This window comes from Astyanax mexicanus, chromosome 11 (assembly GCF_023375975.1).
Source record: "Astyanax mexicanus isolate ESR-SI-001 chromosome 11, AstMex3_surface, whole genome shotgun sequence".
In the NCBI taxonomy this organism is placed as follows: domain Eukaryota; kingdom Metazoa; phylum Chordata; class Actinopteri; order Characiformes; family Acestrorhamphidae; genus Astyanax; species Astyanax mexicanus.
This window is the reverse complement of record NC_064418.1, coordinates 29,029,534-29,049,441: the sequence shown is the minus strand read 5'-3', so window position 1 is coordinate 29,049,441 and position 19,908 is coordinate 29,029,534. Positions and strand designations below refer to the sequence as shown.

The 19,908-nt window shown below is 34.7% G+C and overlaps 1 protein-coding gene across 4 annotated transcripts in view; it reads right to left on the bottom strand.

Moving 5' to 3' along the window:
- Nucleotides 1-19,908, bottom strand: part of LOC103046181 (diacylglycerol kinase beta) — a 194,126-nt gene that overhangs the window by 113,117 nt on the left and 61,101 nt on the right. For all 4 annotated transcript variants that reach the window (XM_049484968.1, XM_049484967.1, XM_049484970.1 and 1 more), the window contains exons 2-3: nucleotides 11,473-11,841; nucleotides 786-862 (exon numbers count right to left, since the gene is read on the bottom strand). In XM_049484968.1, the coding sequence (XP_049340925.1) occupies nucleotides 786-862; nucleotides 11,473-11,539 (144 nt within the window). In that variant the 5' untranslated portion in view covers nucleotides 11,540-11,841. The remainder of the gene's footprint in view (nucleotides 1-785; nucleotides 863-11,472; nucleotides 11,842-19,908) is intronic.

Sequence of the window (19,908 nt, the reverse complement as noted above, 5' to 3'; positions counted from 1 at the left end):
TTCTCTAAAGCCAAAGCAGTCTTACTCTGAAATATATTGAAGTCTGTTGTTCCAAAGATATAGTGACTGGAGAACTGCTCTTTATCATGGAGCAGATCCATCTTTTTACTAATTTTCTTCTTCTGCTCTGTCTGGTTCCCTGTCTTGACAGCGGCTGTGAACAGACCTGAGAAGTCCTGCACCTCATATTTACAACCCAGCAGCCACGGATCATCCATCACAGAGATATACTGTGCTATCACCAGTAGGAGGGCAGCTTCCTGGCACTGATGGCATGTCACCAACATTTGGAGCCATTTGTAGGCTCTGTGTGATTTACAGGTGGTCACTATCTGACAATGATGAGCATGCTGTGGCCGCACTAGTCCAGTCGGCGCTGGCTGCAGACCCACTGACTGCACCAGTACAGAGCCCGTATCGATCTAGGCAAGGCTCTGGGTCGCACTCGGTGGCGCCTAACCCAGATGAGCTCGCTATTTATATCGAAGGAAGTTCGAAGGAGGCGAAGAAATATAATGGTGAAACTCCATAAAGAAAATTATGAATGTCTGCGCTGCTAGTCTTTGTTCTCAGGCTAGAATGATGCATGGGCTTTGTGGTGTGTGTCAATGTGGGGACAAGGCACCTTTGCCTCATAGAGGCGGATGACTAAGCATTTCCGATAATGGCCAGGGGGCTGAAAAAGCCTGTATTGGTGTTCCGCCATGTCACAGTCTTTTTTTTTTTTTTTACAATGCATTTAATCAAGTGAGCTCATAGCTCCTCCCTGTGCTGAGGGAACGTACCTGCTCGGGGTTGTATTTGGAGAGCACACCATTTCCATGAAACTCCTCCAAAACATCTTTCAGCTTCTTAGAGGAGTCTGCATATGAGAGAAAGATAAGGAAATGTAAGTAAGAAAAAAATAACATAAAATGTGCTATTCAACTTTTCTAATACATACACATTAATAATAAAAAATCCAACTGTAATCAACAAAGCAATCAACACTCATGTCATTTACAATGTAGCTGAACATTATACAAAGGAAATAGAAAATAAGTATAAATGTATCACTGAAAACTATAGCAGAAACACTGATTATATAAACTTAAGTACATACTTAAATGGATATATAAAATATTAAAAACTCTGGTAAAGCAAAGGTAGGACAATTCTTCTTCTTCTTCAAAAAAGTGGAATATTCATTTATGTCTTAGTCCTCATTTCATATGATTTGTTTATTTTCAATGTTGGATCTTTAACTCCCAGCTTGTCCAAAAATGCATGTGCAAAGTCTGTCATTTATAGTTCAAAGCACACATTACTCTTAATAAAGTCAGCAGTGGCAGCTTAATCTTGTCATTAGTTGTAGCAACTTGTCATATTCCTCTAGCAAATTATTTTTTAAAAGTTATTATTATTGCATCAGTTCTGTTTTTTAAGACATCCTGCAACACATTTAGACTACACAGCCATGAAAGAGCTGTCTCTGTCCAAACTAAATTGCTGCTACTAATCTGCTGTTTGCTCCTTCTTAACATTTAGTCTATTATTATTATTTAACATTATTATTAATTCATGAAAAATTAATAAATGCATTAAACTCTATTTTGTTTAAATGTAATATACTCTTTGTGGCGAATTCAGTGGATCAGTCAATTTTAGCAGTTTATTTTCTGACTGTATCAAGCTAAATTAGAAATGAAGAAGAAATGGGTTTTCATCCAATTTTTCAATTATTAAGTTTTTCATTTCAGCCTTTTTGTAAACAGAATTTCAAGAAAAAAGAAAAGTAGAATCTTCTCTCAATTTTCAGATTGGTCCATTTTTGTATCTTGTAAAACAAATCTGATGGTATAATCCAACTTGTAAAATGTAAAAATTGAAAAATCTGAAAATAAAAGATTATTTTATATATAAAAGATTAAGTTTTCCTAAAGTTAAGACTGTGAGGGGCAGAGGTGAAAAAACAAAAATTGGGAAAATGGATGAAAACTTATTTCTTGTACACTGCACTACATTAAAAAAAGAGTTTTTACATCCAATTTTCTATTAAATTAATAAACATACTGTTGTTCTTACAGACAGTAAGGTTGCTATGTAACACTGAGTAAATAGGATGTGAAAACTTGATGCTATAATTCAACCACATTTAGCTACTTTAAAAGCTAAAAAAGAAGGGGGAATCCAGAAGCATGTAATGCTTCAACATGAGCAAAACAAAACTACGCTGCCCTCACTTGCTTCACTTTCTTTTCTCTTAACCACAAGCTTTGACACTGTGTGTCATCATATCAGTTACTAGCATCTGCCAGAACAGACAAAGGGTGTTTTTCTACACAGACATAAGCTGTCCTTTTCTCGGGTTTTGACAGGGGTGATCCCTGAGCCTCCTACTGATCTGACTTGACTTAACTGTTGACTTAAACTGTTCATAACTCACAGTCTGCAAGATTTACCCTGAATATTAGGTTCAAATATTAGATTTGCATTTTATCTAGTATTTGCTAATAACTTACTATTGTAAAACACTGGCTAAATACAAGAATATGGAGGGTAAAGAATATCGAACTTTCCACACAGACACAATTTAAATGCATTCAGCAAGAAAAGCAATAGTGAGGCTCTGGTACTGATGTTGTTGATTAGTACTGAATTACAAACGCCACTCTAATTCATCCCAAAGGTATAAGAGGAGCTCCATCACCCCACATGACACAATTCCACTACTCAGCCAAGTGCTGGGAGGCTTTATGTCTCCATTCAATGCTTGCCATTAGGGACACTAATCCTCATTCACCCCCAAAAAAAGATTAACAGTTATTAATATTTAAAATGAAGTTTGATAACATTTTTTTTTCTTTCAAGTAGTGCTGGGCAGTATGACCAAAAATGTATATAATAGTATTTTTCAAGATTTTGACAATTTCACGGTATATCACTGTATTTTCATTATTATAATTATTATTTCTTTTTATACAGGTTTGTGATTTACTGTACTGTTAGGAATACATACAATATAAAACACTTAGGTTTTAAATTAAGGCTTTGATTACTATTGGGTTTACTTTGTCCCACAAAATTAAACAATATATGAAAAAATCTGACTTTATTATCAGAAAAACAGCTAAAGAATGTAAACTATTGCACAAGGTTGACACAAGTTTAATATCAATTTACAATAGTCTTGTTATTCCTGAAGCCATTAGAGGCATTATAGTATTCAATAAATTTAGTTCAGTGTGCATTAAAATTATACCTTAAGCTACAATATTAATATATATAAAAGGGTCTCTTTTCTGAGTAAATAATTGCTGTTTGCTGTTGTTCTTTATTTAACTTGGATAGAAACACTCATACAGCGAGGAACAGCAAAAGAAGCTCCTTAGACAAAGTGATGTTCTCATTTCATCTCCAGGCAGGACAGTGTATACCAGTTGGTATACTGCCCAGCAATACTTACAATGTTGGACTAAAGTAAACTGAACTAATTCCAAATAATAAAGCCCTGGTGGAAACAAGAATCTTCATGAAAACTGTGGGTTTTAAAAAGAAATGTCTTCTTAAGAACATTTTATAAATAAGGTACAGTGGACCCATTATAAATACAATGCTTTCTTCCAATGGAAATTATTCAAACTGCCATTTGCGCACAACTGAATGTCCATGTCAGCATCTGGTGCACCTTATAGTAGCTAAACTGGATAGCTTTTCACATTATGTGTGACAGTATGGGGCTTATATATAGATATATTAATAAATATTTAATGAAAGTAACTTCTGAAAGTTACTGTTTCAATGGGATGGAAGGTATTTCATTTCTAAACGGAGCGATCCGGCTCAGTCGAAATGAGGCACTGTACACTAAAAATAACCCCCTGAGCGAAAGCCAGAGCTCACCTCCTCTCTAATCTAAGGGAAAATGAGTCATCCCTCATCAGGTAAACCCCTAGACAAAGCCAACCGGTGGTTAATGTGATAGGAAAGAATGACCTCACACTTGCATTGACTGAGTCTGAGATTTATGAGCTGTTTGTTTAGTTTCAGGTCACAGTTCCATGTAAATGACAGTCTTTGCCGTGAAATGCCAGAGGTCAGATAGAGAAGGGGAGCAAATATAAAGGCTGAGGACTGACTGCTGTGAGGGGCTGACAAACAACACACGCCACTTAGCAGTTATTTAAATACTTCTAAAGAGACTCTATACTAACGGTTACAGACAGGAAGGTCATTTATTGGAGATAAAAAGAAATAAAAAGACACAGATCCTCATGAAGCAAGGCCAGCTTATTCAGTAGGACCATTTATAGTGTGTCTATGGTGTCTGTAACATAGAAAATGCTGCCATTTTGTAGTATTATTAATTTTGAGTATCTACAGATATACAGCTCTGAAAAAAAAATAAGAGACTACCTAAAAATGTTTCATTGATTTTACCAAATTGAAAACCTCTGGAATATAATCAAGAGGAAGACAGATGATTACAAGCCATCAAACCAAGCTGAACTGCTTGAATATTTGCACCAGGAGTGGCATAGAGTTATACAAAAGCAGTGTGTAAGACTGGTGGAGGAGAACATGCCAAGATGCATGAAAACTGTGATTAAAAACCAAGGTTATTCCACCAAATATTGATTTCTGATCTATTAAAACTTTATGAATATGAACTTGTTTTCTCTGCATTATTTGAGGTCTGAAATCTCTGCATCTTTTTTTTTTGTTGTTATTTTAGCCATTTTTCATTTCCTGCAAATAAATGCTCTAAATGACAATTTTTTTATTTGGAATTGAGGAGAAATGCTGTCTGTAGTTACTTCATATACTGAAAATAGTTTTTAGTGAAAAAAATAAAACTTCTCAACCCTATATCCCAGAAAATAGCGCCCCTCAAAAACATAAATAATGGCATTGGTTCCTCTTAGTTTGGTCTGCTGTTAAATCAGTAAGCAGATAAATCAGAAATATTGTGACATGCAACATATGCAAATAGAAACAAAACTGTATTTACTGTCTGTGATGTTTTTAAGACCTTTGAGCATAAATGAAACATGCTATTCAACTTTTCTAATACATACAAATGAATAATATAAAAAAAACAACTGTAATCAATAAATTAATCAATTAATCAATCAACCATTAATGAAGCTGAGCATTATACAGAAGGAATTGTATACATTTTGAGTATAAATTTATAATTCAATATAGCAGGAACATTAACATAAAATCATTAGTTTAAATCATACAAACTTAAGTACATACTAAAGTAGATTAATTAAGATGTTAGAAACTCTGGTGAAACAAAAAGAAGAACAATTCTTTAAAGAACTGTAGAATATTTGTATATGTCTCAGTCCTCAGTCCATATGATCTAAAATCTGATTAGATTTGTGCAGGCCATAATAATAAAATTGTGTAAAAAACAATAACTGTTTTTTGTGACAGCAAATGTTAGTGCTGTGAATGTAAGTGAAGCCTCAAGTGGCAGCTCGTTAAACAGACCTAACAAATATATTACATAATATATTTATTAACACCACTGTGTCAAAACAACCCACTATTTAGCACCTATCCCAGAACATACAAACACACACTTGCCCACACCACAAGCACATAGAATATACTCGGCCTTTACAGATATGAATGGGGTGTATGAAATAGAAGAAGGCAAAGCCCAACAACAACAACAACCTTTACATTCGTAAATAAAAACAAACAATCGTAAAAAAAAAATCAGTAGTTTTGTTAGTTTTTTTTTTTTGTTTTTAACTTTTCATCATAATTGACTATTTTATTAAAACTGAGGATTTCACAATTTAATCAGTTTGATGATGAATTCTCTACAGGCAAAAATGCTGGCTTTTAAGTCAAAAGACAAAATTATTCTGCACTGTTAAAAAATGACAGTCTTACACAAAAAACAATGTCATGTGAAAAATGCAATTTAATTTAATTGAGCAATTTAAGCTGTCAAATAAATAAAAATGGTAACGTTTAGCTTAGATGGACAAAAGCAGCATTTATATATAATCAATTAAAACCTGCAAAACACTCAACATCTGCTCTATTTCATTTTTAAAGACTGATTTACCGGAATGTTAATTACAGTAAAAGCCATTGAATTCTCTCCTGATTATAAAACATCATGGTGTTATGTGCTCAGCCCACATCGTCTACAGGAAAGTTTTGTGGAAAATGTGACTGACAGAAATATTCATATATATAAATATAGCAAGGTATATATATATCTGTGGAAAGCTGATGTCAGTTCTGTGAAATCAGGTAGGATTTTAAATTGTAAATTGAAAACAGTTTAGAAATATATATGTATTTTTAAAACAGAACCCTGTAATGTTAAAAGCCCTAAACCATATTAATGCTTTTACATTGTGTTGAATGTGTAATCATTTATTATCTAAATAATATTTTCATGCACAATAATACATGTATGTTTTACTGTTCTCCATTTCAACCTAACAAATACATTGTGAAAGCTAACATAATAATAATGACCAGCCAGTAAAGCACTGTTTAATTTTTGAACCATGTGTCCTGTTGTAGCTGTGTATTGACTATAACTTGACGATACGATAGTTATCACAATACAGGGGTTACAATTCAATATATTGTGATTATATCACTATGTTTAAGCAAAATTTGGGACAAAATATATAAGTATAAAAATACTATTAGAGTGATACAAAAGAACTTTTTATGTAATTAGAACAGTGGGATCTGAAGACAAAATACACGATACATATGTAATATACAATATACGATACTTAATGAAAATTGATATTTTCTTACATCCCTTTGTTCATTCTGGCCTGCAGACAGAAAAGATGGACATTAATAAAATGAGTAGTAAAAATGATCTGGCTATTACTGGATATTTGCTACAAATGTATAAATAATACAACTATGACTCAGTACTTTTATAATTGTTAATAATATTAAGAGAAAAGTCTCACATAATTAAACTCTTAATTAAGAAAAAAATGTACACTATATTTTAATACGAGAAATGCACCAAATATTTGGCAACCAAAATGATTCTTCTGAAAAGGGCTAAAAAGGCACTTTCTGTGTTATCAGTTTTCTTTCACAAACTGACTGCAATCCAATTGAAAGATATAAGCTGTATATGGGTTCGAATAGTTACATAAGCTGATCTAGTTTAGCCTCAGCATGTAAATTCCTGATTATGAAATGTCTGCATAAATATTAAAAAGGTTAAATGTTCTATAAATATTTAGAAAAAGCAAGACAATATACACTTTTTAATTTTAATTTTTAATAGACTGTTTAATTGTAAAAAACAATTGTTAAATTCTTTGGTTTTTGGTAAATTGTTTAATTTTGTTCAATTTCAACCATAAGTCTGGGTTATAAAGTATTTTGCATAAATAATAACATTAAAGACTCCTGATGAATTACAGAACAGAGAGCACTAGCGGGGCATCAATACATTCTGTCAATACAGTCTACCTTTCCAGCAGTGCCTCCTAAAAGCCCAGAGGGCCCGTTTCAGGGATATTTACACACAGTGAAATACCCTTAAATTACATATTGACCTGGACATTACCTTAAACAGGTGCTTTGCAGGCACAATTATCTGAAGGACTAAGAGCTTTAAAGAACAGATAAATCAAGTGATCAAAGCCTTTAAACCATATCTTTCTTAAAGAAAAAAGAGGAAGTGAATTCGCTGTAGTATAATATGTACGTAATAATAAGTACTTAAAAAAATAAATAAATCTAGCTCTGAGATTCATTACTGGAGACCGTTATAGCACTCCTCACTGCGGTGTGTGTGAGAAAAAGTAGGTTGGTTCTCTCTGGCTGTGCGGCGGTAAACATATTGGTTTTTGTTTATTTATAAGGCACTCTCCTGCCATTTGCCCATGGGCAATTTAATGCACGAGCTTACCTGGGTTTAAGCCCACAGGCCCTGAGTACTTACTAAGGAGCCTTAGATTGGCCATTTTTTCTATGAGATTTATTTATTTCCTTCAAACACTCTTACAAAAATAAATATTTGTGACTTCTGATTGACTGAATTTATTAAAGCTGCAGTAACTTAGATTTTATTTGAACTTAAATTAAAAGAAGTATTACTTATTGGAGAGGACATTATACAACACTTAGTTCTGACCTCACAATGTGATTGGTGGAGAAATGTTCTAACCGCGCTGATATTTGTGATAACAGCACGTCATTCTCGCACTAAATCTGTATCACTCTGCGGACGGGTTGCCAAGTAACACCATATACACACAAAACATTTTTGTATCATCACCTCCAGCAGCAGCACCAGCGGCAGCAGCATTAGCTTAGCACAGGCTAGCACCCAGCCAAGACACGCTCGCCCATAGCCCACAGCACTGGCTCGTCAATCCATCAGTTACCTCAGCTGCAGTCTGATAACCAGAACAGTAACCAGCCAGGCAATGGCTAAGCTAAGCTAATGCTAAGATAAACCAAGCTACACTAACCTAACCACAGTCCTGCAAGCACAGTTTAGCTAGCTAGCATTAGCTTAAAAAACACCACTCAGAAAACAGGCAGAAACGCTCGCAAACGCGCAGCTTTCACATGAAGACGACTTCGGGGAGCAGGAGAGGAGAGTTTCAGCTTTATTTCACGGTCCTTATTTTGTTTACAAGGTAACGTTCATGGCGTTACCCTGTATAAACCATACGCTGTTTTGTACTTACTGTAGTTCTGTTACAGTTCACTTGCTGTGGAACTACTTTTGGCAAAAAGCACAGTCCTAAATAAAGAACATTTTTTAATAAATTTCTTGAGGTTCTTTGATTTATATATATATTAAAAAAAAACTGTTTTAGAAAAGCAAGAGAACACTCGAGGTTGTTAATATCGCAAATAACATCACGGCTGTGATTATCTATTCGCAATAACACACTACCTCTCATGTTCTATTGCTTAAATATATTCTAATTACTGGTATCCATGCCCTCGAACAACCATCCTTGCAACATCTAATATATTAATTCTAAACAGAATGGTCTGGTAGGTTTGTCAGATTTAATTGTTCTCTACAATTTTACAGTATTTTATAATTGTAACCTAAAATATGTAGCTCCCTCCTTAAAGTACCCCCATTTAGACTGGAGTTGAATTATTTGCTGATTCACAGTACACCAGCCACAGTTCTTGGGCTGCCAACATGCAACATTCTAATCTGTGTGAAATGATTTATCTGTAATTCGTTCTGGAAGAGAGCTTCAGCCAAATGCTGTATATGTAAATGATGATTTGTGGGCAGTATTTAAATACAGAATTATTATCTGTAATCAAAAACATAGCTAATCTGTCTCATAGCTAATAATACAGTAAGTTTAAGTTATATTAAATACAGACTTATTATCAGTAATCTAAAATCTTCCTCATAACTAATCTGTCTCATAGCTAATAATACAGTAAGTTTAAGTTATATTAAATACAGAATTATTATCACTAATCTAAAATCTTCCTCATAGCTAATCTGTCTCATAGCTAATAATACAGTAAGTTTAAGTTATATTAAATACAGATTTATTATCAGTAATCTAAAATCTTCCTCATAACTAATCTGTCTCATAGCTAATAATACAGTAAGTTTAAGTTATATTAAATACAGAATTATTATCACTAATCTAAAATCTTCCTCATAGCTAATCTGTCTCATAGCTAATAATACAGTAAGTTTAAGTTATATTAAATACAGATTTATTATCAGTAATCTAAAATCTTCCTCATAACTAATCTGTCTCATAGCTAATAATACAGTAAGTTTAAGTTATATTAAATACAGACTTATTATCAGTAATCTAAAATCTTCCTCATAACTAATCTGTCTCATAGCTAATAATACAGTAAGTTTAAGTTATATTAAATACAGATTTATTATCACTAATCTAAAATCTTCCTCATAGCTAATCTCTCTCATAGCTAATAATACAGTAAGTTTATGTTACATTAAGTTCATAAGTGACCCTACCACATAGTCTTTTGTGGTTCTGGGAGGCAGACAGCAGTGTTTTGTGATGCTGTATATGGTCCAGGGTGTGGTAATATTAGTCTACATTAGTGAGGAGGAAGCTCAGCTGTGCCACGTTCCGTTATACTGGTTTTATGAATTTAAATAATCCCGTAGGGCTCAGGACCACCTTTAGCCCCCGGGTCCCACAAGCAGGTTAAAGCACCTCTGCCTATGCCATTCTATAATCACATCAATGATCTCTGTAAATAATGAAAACTATTAGACGTGCTCCAGTGACTGGATCACCTCTCAGGCTCTGAGAGTTTCTACTGAACTGGGAAAATCTGCACCACTTCAGCATTGAAACTCAATTTTAAAAACATTTTAACTTACCAACTCAAGTTTGTATTATTTTATTTGCAGTAATTTTTTTTATAATATTAAGAATAATACTTAATTCTCTATTAACTTTTTTAGAATACATTACTGTATAAATGTATTATTTGGTATTTGTTCAATTTGGGCCATCCTACATATGCATCTAATTAAAAATACCGTTTAATTGTTAAAAGTCATAAGCTCTATAAAAGAAAACCTTTTCTTTTCTACTACTACACCTACTACTGTTATGAGATAAACACATTACATATGTTCAAGTTCTACTGCACTATACAGCTCTGAAAAAACAACAAGAGACCACTTCAGTTTCTAAATCATTTTCTCTGATTTTGCTATTTATAGGTATATGTTTGAGTAAAATGAACATTGATGTTTTATTCTATAAACTTCTGACAACATTTCTCTAATTCCATTTAGAACATTTATTATCAGAAAATGAGAAATGGCTGAAATAACAAAAAAGATGCAGAGCTTTCAAACCTCAAATAATGCAAAGAAAACATGTTTATATTTATAACGTTTTAAGAGTTCAGAAATCAATATTTGGTGGACTAACCCTGGTTTTTAATCACAGTTTTTAATGCATTTTGGCATGTTCTCCTCCACCAGTCTTACACACTGCTTTTGGATAACTTTATGCCTTTTTTTACCCCTGGTGCAAAAATGCAAGCAGTTCAGCTTGGTTTGATGCCTTTTGATCGTCCATCTTTCTCTGGATTATATTCCAGAGGTTTTCAATTTGGTAAAATTTGGTAGTAAAGAAACTTAATATTTTTAAGTGGTCTCTTATTTTTTTTCCCAGAGCTGTATACTGTAGCCTCTTTACTGCTAATAATGAACCAGTAGCTGGTGTGGAATGATGCATACTGTTGAGCTGTGAAAACTCTAGTCCTCTGTGAGTTAGGTAAAAAAGACCTTTTTAAAAGCATTTAGAATTAACATGACAATGGCCTGGCCCAGCAGATGAGCAAAAAAAACTCTGTTTTAAACCACCAATCTAATCTAGACTGAAATCAAACCAAATCAGCAAATCAGCTGTAGCAATCATCAGAGGCGCAGACAGACATGCTGAGCTTCTGCTGTACGGATGACTCATGTTCGGTACTCACACTCGCTGTACTGCTGCAGTTGGGAGAACTCGGCCGGGCTCAGACACACCCAGCTCCCGTCGCCCATCTCGTCGGCCGGAGTGTGTGTGGCGAGCAGGGGGTGTGTGGAGACGACGCTGATTAGCCCTGGTTGAGACGGGATGTAGAGGTGAGCAGGTCTGGCGTCATCCCAGCTCCTTCTGTGAGCAGATGGCGAAAAGAGGTGGCACAGGAGCGGAGAAGAGCAGGGACGGCGAGATGAGGGGACGAGTTCAGAGTCAAGGTGAAACGGACGAGGTGTGACAGGTCGGGGCTGTGATTTGCACGGCAGGGATGTTCACACAGAAGATCACAGCAAGGCTGAATGGGTGACCTACAACCCACACTGACCTACAGAGAGAAGAAGACAATCAAATCACCATTAGACATACATTAACTGAAACTCATGCCATTAATCATTTTATAAGCACAGTACCTAATCATACCTGTACATTAATAGCTGAGTACTAACTGACTACTCATCAGTTAGATATGTGGACGAGCACTGTCTACAAGTAAACTTATACTTGAAGGACCCAAATCATGAAAAACTATATATTTTTTAAATACTTGAGATACAATACAAAAAAAAAAAAAAAACTATGAACATACAGCTCTGAAACAAATTAAGAGATCACTTCAGTTTCTAAATCATTTATAGGTTTATGTTTGAGTAAAATGAAAATTATTGTTTTATTCTATAAACTACCAACAACATTTCTGCCAAATTTCAAATAAAAATATTGTCATTTAAAGCATGGATTTGCAGAAAATGAGAAATGGCTGAAATAACAAAAAAAGATGCAGAGCTTTCAGACCTCAAATAATGCCAAAAAAACAAGTTCATATTTATAAAGTTTTAAGAGTTCAGAAATCAATATTTGATGGAATAACCCTGGTTTTAATCAAAGTTTTCATGCATCTTGGCATGTCTTCCTCCACTAGTCTAGTCAAATATTCAATCGGTTCAGCTTGGTTTGATGGCTTGTGATCATCCATCTTCCTCTTGATTATATTCCAGAGGTTTTCAATTAAAAAGTCTAATAAAAAATGTCAAAAAATATATCATTTTTCAGTGGTCTCTTATTTTTTCCCAGAACTGTATAAACTTCAGAAAAAATTTCAAGTTAAGTGCGAATAGCTAAGGCAGTAAAAAATGATCTGCTTTATAAAAGATATTAGGTTAAATATGACAGATTATTATGTTTATTTTCATCCCTTACAGATTTAAACTAACACAAAAAGAAATGCAATGCTGTTAGGCATGAGTAATCCACCCCCATGCTTAACAGCTGGAGAGAATGTCCTTGAAATTCTGAAATTCTAAAATGTTTTGAATTTTGTAGTAAGGATGCAAAAAAGTTTTTTTTTTTGTTTTTTTTAAATGAGCATACTTTGAGTTAATGTTGTCAGAGTGCTAGGCAACTGCTTAAAGGATCCCATAGCTGCAAAATGATATGCAGAATGATATTTGTAGTCAAAGTAGTTCTAAAGCTTTGAAATGTGAATCAATTACTCTTTCCTAATGATGACAGAAAACAAGCTTTAGCTTTATTAATCTGAGAACTCAAATCTTGTGCTGTGCCAACATTTTGGCATAGAGAGACGTTCATTTTTCACTCTAAAATGACACTAATAGTCTAGCTGCAACCTTTTGTAGTTCAGTTCATCTTCTATTCTTATAATTGTGTCAGAAATGTGGCCAAAATATTGAGGCAAGCTTAAAGTTTAAGCTACGGCCCCTTTTAAACAACTTCATCTAGTTAAAACCACAGCCAAAGTCCTTCCGTTGAGATATGAGTTCAAAGCCCCACTCAGCAACTGGATCACATGGTCCAGGCCGACCTCTGTGCTCAGCGTGCCCCACCAATCAATACATCTCTCTCTCTCTCTCTCTCTCTCTCTCTCTCTGTAAGAACACAGTCAGGCCAAGCAGAATGAAAAATCAACAGCAGTTTAGCAGCACTGTCATGGGGAAGCAGCCTATCACAGGCTATCTTATCTCAGTGTGAAGACAAAAAGCAAGAAGAGCAGCAATGATGAAGAGGGCAATGGTGACGGCATCCCTCGGTGATGGCATAAGTTACAGCGTGCCAAAGAAGGCCGATCCCTGTAGGTTTATACGCTATGATGTGAGGTGAAGTATATATTGTGTGGGCTACAGACAGACTCCAGAGACACACAGGATAAAGATTTTATAATGCATCCTAGCAATAGGGGTGGGCGATATGGCTCTAAAATAATATTGCGATATTTCAGGGTATTTTTGCGATATCGATATACTTGGCGATATACTTGGCGAAAACAGAAAAATAATTTGTTAATTTCAGGAATATAGTATAATAGTATAACAGTATAATCATAATGTGGCAAAATAAATAATATAGCATAAAATAATATAATGCAGCAAAAAATATTGCAGAATATTTAGTGCATGCATATAAACTGCAAACTAAAACAATTATACAGTAAATACACCTAAAGCTTCACACTAAATAATAGACTACTTTTAAGACAGAACAGCCCTATTATCACGATATGGATTTTTACTATCACGATATTTCTGTGTCTCGATATATTGTATACGATATAATATTGCCCACCCCTACCTAGCAAATGCTTTATTTCTGTCTGTCTCCAGCAGCGGAAGCTATGATACACACATTAATATTTCTACAGGGGCTTTACAGAAAGACACCTGCGCTATTAATCAAATGAAACAATAAAAATGCTATAAGATTATTCAGCATTTTTGATCCAAAGAAAACTGTTCCACTGTTTGAAACGATTCACTGTGCTAGTACCAGACACTATATAAGGGCCATTCCACAGAATAGGTGCCATTCGCTTGTTGTATCTCTTCCAAATTAAACTTCTTTTAAAATCTTTTTTCAACTCTGAATCTAATAACACATACACTTAACTATTCAAAACGGGTACTGGTCAGTTTTACTTAATTTTTTACAAGGTTTCTAAGCCAAAGATTGTTACAAAACTCATGTGACATTTAAAAAGCATGTTTAAAAGCAAGTCCACTAATTCCTTTGATTTTCTCTCAAGGAAGTCTTTATTTTAAAGAAATGGTTAACTGTAGTTCAAAACAATTATATTTATAACAAAAACAAATCACTCATGTTAATGACACTCATTTTTGTTACTGGAACTCACTCCTGTTACTAGTACTCATTCCTGTTACTGTTACTGTTACATTACTGTTATTTAAAAAACACACAATACAATTTCCACCTTGTTCACATGTCCATGACTTATCAGAGAGGGGGCATTGGCTTTCTACTGCAAGCAGAAGCTGCTTGAACCCCAACACAAAAAGTTTCGCCTGTCGTAAATATAACCTCCAAACTCTATTTCTTCACAAAGCTGCAATACGTTTGCAATCTGCAAAGGTTGTCTGTAAGTGGTTCTATTTCTTTTCTTTTTTTGATGTTTCAAAGAATAGCCTTCCTGCTACATCCGGTAAATTATTATAATTATGTTTTTCCAACTTTCATGAGACTGTTATTAAAACTTTTCTATTGCTCAGTATTACAGCATCAATAACTGATTAAGGCACACAATTCATAATTTATACTTTCTCTTGCAATAGCAGTTATGAAAATTATCAAAGGCCTGTAAGAAACAGAAGAGAAGTAATAGAACTACAGAACAGATGAACATAGAGAGAGGAGAAAGAGCGGAGCATATGATCAGCGGAAATAATGTAAACTGCAGTATGCACTACTGACATATTGAAAAACACAAAATAAAAAAGTTCATCATAACTGTTAAACAACCTTAATTAACAATAGCTTTGCTGTGTGCAAACGTGAACTGGTTTGCGTAATTTGTAGATATGTTTCTGCTCATGCATGACTGTGCACCACCATGTTTCACAGCAGAGATTTGCTTCTTTTCTACTTTGGATTGTGACTCACTTTTCATGCCAATTTTTTAGTGTTTAATGCCAAAAGAAATCAAACCTTGTGGCTTTTCCTCTTGTCTCTGTCAATGTTCAGGACTACGATTCCCAGGATTCCACTCAAATACATGCCAAAGACAAATGCGCCAAGTCAGGCAATCAGGGGCGCTTTTTATGCTCATCTTCACCTGAGTGCTGATTTTCTACATCTGTGTTCACTTTCTAGTATTGCATATAACCTACTTTAAAAGTTTATTGTGTTGTTATAGCATTGCTGATTGTTTAGAACTGTACTAAGTGTATTTTCACTAGTTTTGCTCTGCATACATTGTTTTTTTTTTTCAATTTGCGTTTGCCCTTTCCTGTTTGCTACTTGTTCTTAATATTTTTTTTATTATAGCCTGTTTTTGACTTTCCTTTTGCTTGTATCTGTTTTGCTTCTGCCATTGCTGGAAGCATCTCTCTTTTTCTATCCTTTTACAGTCTGATTAGTCACATCCGTACTACAATGTCACTTTTAAATCAATCTAACAAACAACTGAGGCCTTTTCTCTAATGTTCCTTGAAGGGCATTCTGAAGCCCATGCACATGTTAACTTAACATGTTCCCCGGAGAGGGGAAAAAAGCCGCTAGATAACATCAGGTGGGAATTGTCAATGACTAACACTGGGGAGAATTTATAAAATTAAATGAACAACATCCACATTATGTCAAATTAAGTACACAATACAGAATGATTTGGGATGTGAAGGTTACACGCACTGTTAGATACACAAAACGCAAACAACACACACCCTAAATGGAGCATGCTAGCGAACAAGCTAAATCTAAGATGGGACACTAATTAAAACTCTGATTTAGATTAGGTTTGATCAGTGATCCCTATTTGTATATAATTGAATGTTTAATTCAATTACATAGATTCTGATCAGGCTCTCCGTTGTTCTTGAAATGACAAGGGACAAATGACTGTTAATGAATTCAGAATGCAGAATACATTATAGGCTATAACGTTCTCGTCAATTTGTTTGGTAATTAAAAACGAACAGACATGCTTGTGAATAAATAATCTGCTCCAGATAAAAATACATACTCTCCACCGATATGACTCTACATGGGCGTATCTGATTTTTCCTTCCTAAACTTACCATCTCTTTTTTAGTGCGTAAATCAGGGGTATTATTTTTATTAGCGTCCCTTGACTTCAGAAGTTATGGATTTGCCTCTTTCTTGGAACGTCCAACGTCAGGAGCTAAAAATAGATTAGTCTGTTATTCTTATGAGATAGCCATGGCTCACTGAACAGATGCAATGCGTGAGCACCTAAAAGCTCTGCCAAGTCTGACATCAGATTCGTCACGGATTCTAGTTAGAACAGAATAGAAACAGAATTAAAACGCATAGAATATAGTATAAGTAGAGCAAAGGAACTATTAGAATTAAAATAGGTAAATTAATACATAATTAATACTGAATACTTAGTAGCTGACAGCCTGACTGTGTGGTAATAAATGCAGCGGATTGTTGTAGAGCTACAAAAGCTACAGGTGGGAAATTTAGAATAAATGTCAGAATAAATAAATTAAACAACAAAAATGTGACTGAAAGATTCTGCAAATAAAATAACTCGTAAATAAACTACAAGTAACTAGCATAACTAACTTGACACCTACACAGTAAATTTACCAGTGTGAGTGTTGAAATTTGACAAGAGTTAATTTTATAAATGGTAAAATATTACTAGTGTGAGCACTTTAATAATATGAAAGCATGGTATGCATGCTTTTGTCAATTTCAGTCTCAATGACTTGCTTATTTCTTGCTAATAGAATTAGTCAGTTTTTCCACTGTATATGAATAAAGCTTTAACAGCTGCAACATTAACAGAATGCCAGCCGCTGGCCTCGCCCTGCGTTTCTACTGAAGTGTCAGTAGCAGGCTGCTGGTTTCAATACTGCACTATTGGCATCACAATCACTAGCCTCACTCAGCGTCAGTACTGTGGTATTTACATCACTATCACAGCTTTATAGCCTCATCCAGCATTGTTATTTTTACATTAACATCACAACCATATCAGCTGCTGGCTTTAGCCAGCAATGCTACCCCAGCATTAGCAACAAGTAGGGGTGTAAAGGTTAAGAAAATTCACGGTTTGGTTCACACCTCGGTATAAACCCCACAGTTTGGTTTCGGTAGGTTTCTGTACACTTGGTGGGAAAAAATAATTATTTCTTTTCATTCTTTAAAACATCACCTTTATTAAATTCATAATAAGAATAAATCTTCATTATAACCATGTTTTGTTTTTTGGGATGGAATGTTGGAACGGGGCTCGAGCTCTTTTATTAAAAGCTTGCAATCAGGGTTCTCTTCTACTGTCATCATAAGAGACTCCATCTTTTGAATCTTGTTGAAACAAACAAATAATGAGCATGATTGTGGCGCTTTATTAAGAACAAACACAACGGCTTTATTTTAACTGATTAAACTGCAAATATTTTTTTAATAAGAATATTACTGGATGCATTTCAACGTTTGAGTTCTTTTTTAAGAAATATCAGCATTAGACTGTTAAAATTAAATTATATTATACTATCAGTGTCACTCACTTAAAACATGCTGGAATAATGACAGTATTACTGTGAGTGGAGAGAGAGAGAGAGAGAGAGAGAGAGAGAGAGAGAGAGAGAGAGAGAGACAGTACGAGCGCCTAAACCTGCGTTCACACTGGAAAGCAACAGGCGACCATTAGTTTCCTAGAAATAGTGCTATAGATACACTTTCTGGGTTACGTTTACTAGTTTCCTCCTAGTAACAAGCCATGTTCATCAGGGCCCTTCACATCCAAAACCTTGTAAACATGTGTTCTACATCTTTAGGCTCTGAGAGAAAGGCTTGAACTCTTTACCAGGCAGGGTCACATGAAACAGTACATGAAACATAAACCTTCTATCCAATGGTGGTTCAGCAAAACTTGGATTGTTCACACACCTTTGTGTTGTTATAGTAAAAAAAAAAAAAGTTGTACTGAAACACAGCTGAAAACAGATTCAATCACAAATCTATGGCAACATCTGCCACCATACTCACAACCACAAACATACTCACAATCACCCCTGCACAGCAGTACAAAAGTTTTTTAACTCTGCACTTAATCCATCTGTGGTAGTGGACTAGGGGTGTGCCATATCGCATCGTACACAATAATATCACCAACATTTTTTTAAATATCGTGAATGATATTATACCCTGAAATATTGTGCCATATCACCCCCCGCTAATTATCACATCTGGGTACTACCTTTTTACTGTTTTTAGCAAAAGAAAAAAATCACACTCTTCTCATTTCCCATTATATATATCTATTGAGACAGATTATATCTGTCCAGTATCATTTATTTTACTTTAATCCTGAATATATGGAGATATTTGGAGTGCATTATTACGGTATCATGACATTCTGGATCACTCTCAATTCTAAAATTCTTAAAATCTCATTTACTGGTGTGCGATATGCAGTAATAAAACTTAATTTTAATTTTGTTGCAGTACTGTTTTCTTAATTCAGTATTTTGTCATATCGTCAAAAATATCGTTATCGCCAAAATACCATGAAATATCGTGATATTATTTAAGGGCCATATCACCCACCCCTATAGTGGACACGCATTAGTGACTAGTGACTAGGACTAGTTATGCAATTTAATTTGAGTTTGTCATTCAAAGCATTGTCGCAACTATCACAATGCTTGTATTGGGAAAAGTCATTGTCTCTAACAATAAAAGTAGAATTTATTGCCCAGCACCACCGAGTACAGTGATTCCCAAATCTTCACTCACTAGCCAGGTCTGACCCTAAAACACAAGTCAGCCACCCAGATCGTTTTTCAAACTGCTACTAATGCACTGAAAAGATGAACACACTTGGAAGAGAACACTAATGCCAGTTTTGTTACAGATGTTAATAGACGTCCTCGCTGGCAAGCATCATGCTCACAAATCAGGGACCCCTGGCAATGGATAGCTGCTTGGGAGCCCTGTATTTATTTATTTGTTAACTTCACTCAATAGATTTCCTGTTTTTTTATCACTGTGAGCTCAACTAATTATAATTGGCCAGCTGTAAGATCAGTATATTCTCTTCTGTCTACCACTGCTTACAAATTGCAGTGGGTGAGTGCGAACTTACTGCTGCAACAGCTACAGCACTGCAGGTAGAACACACACACACACACACACACACACACACAGTTCTCTGATCTTCAGATAACAATGAGGCCACGTCTACTGTCAATCCTTTTAATACACACTGAACAGACATGCAGATTCAGATGCAGCTCAAAGTCAGTAACACCATATATTTTTCATTTTAACTTTAAGATCAATTCTACAACGTCTTCCCAGTTCCTCCATCTAATGGTACAAATTATGCATTAGCCATCTGGCACATTTACCTGATAAAATAGTGAAGATAATTAATTTGCATCGTCTTAGTTAA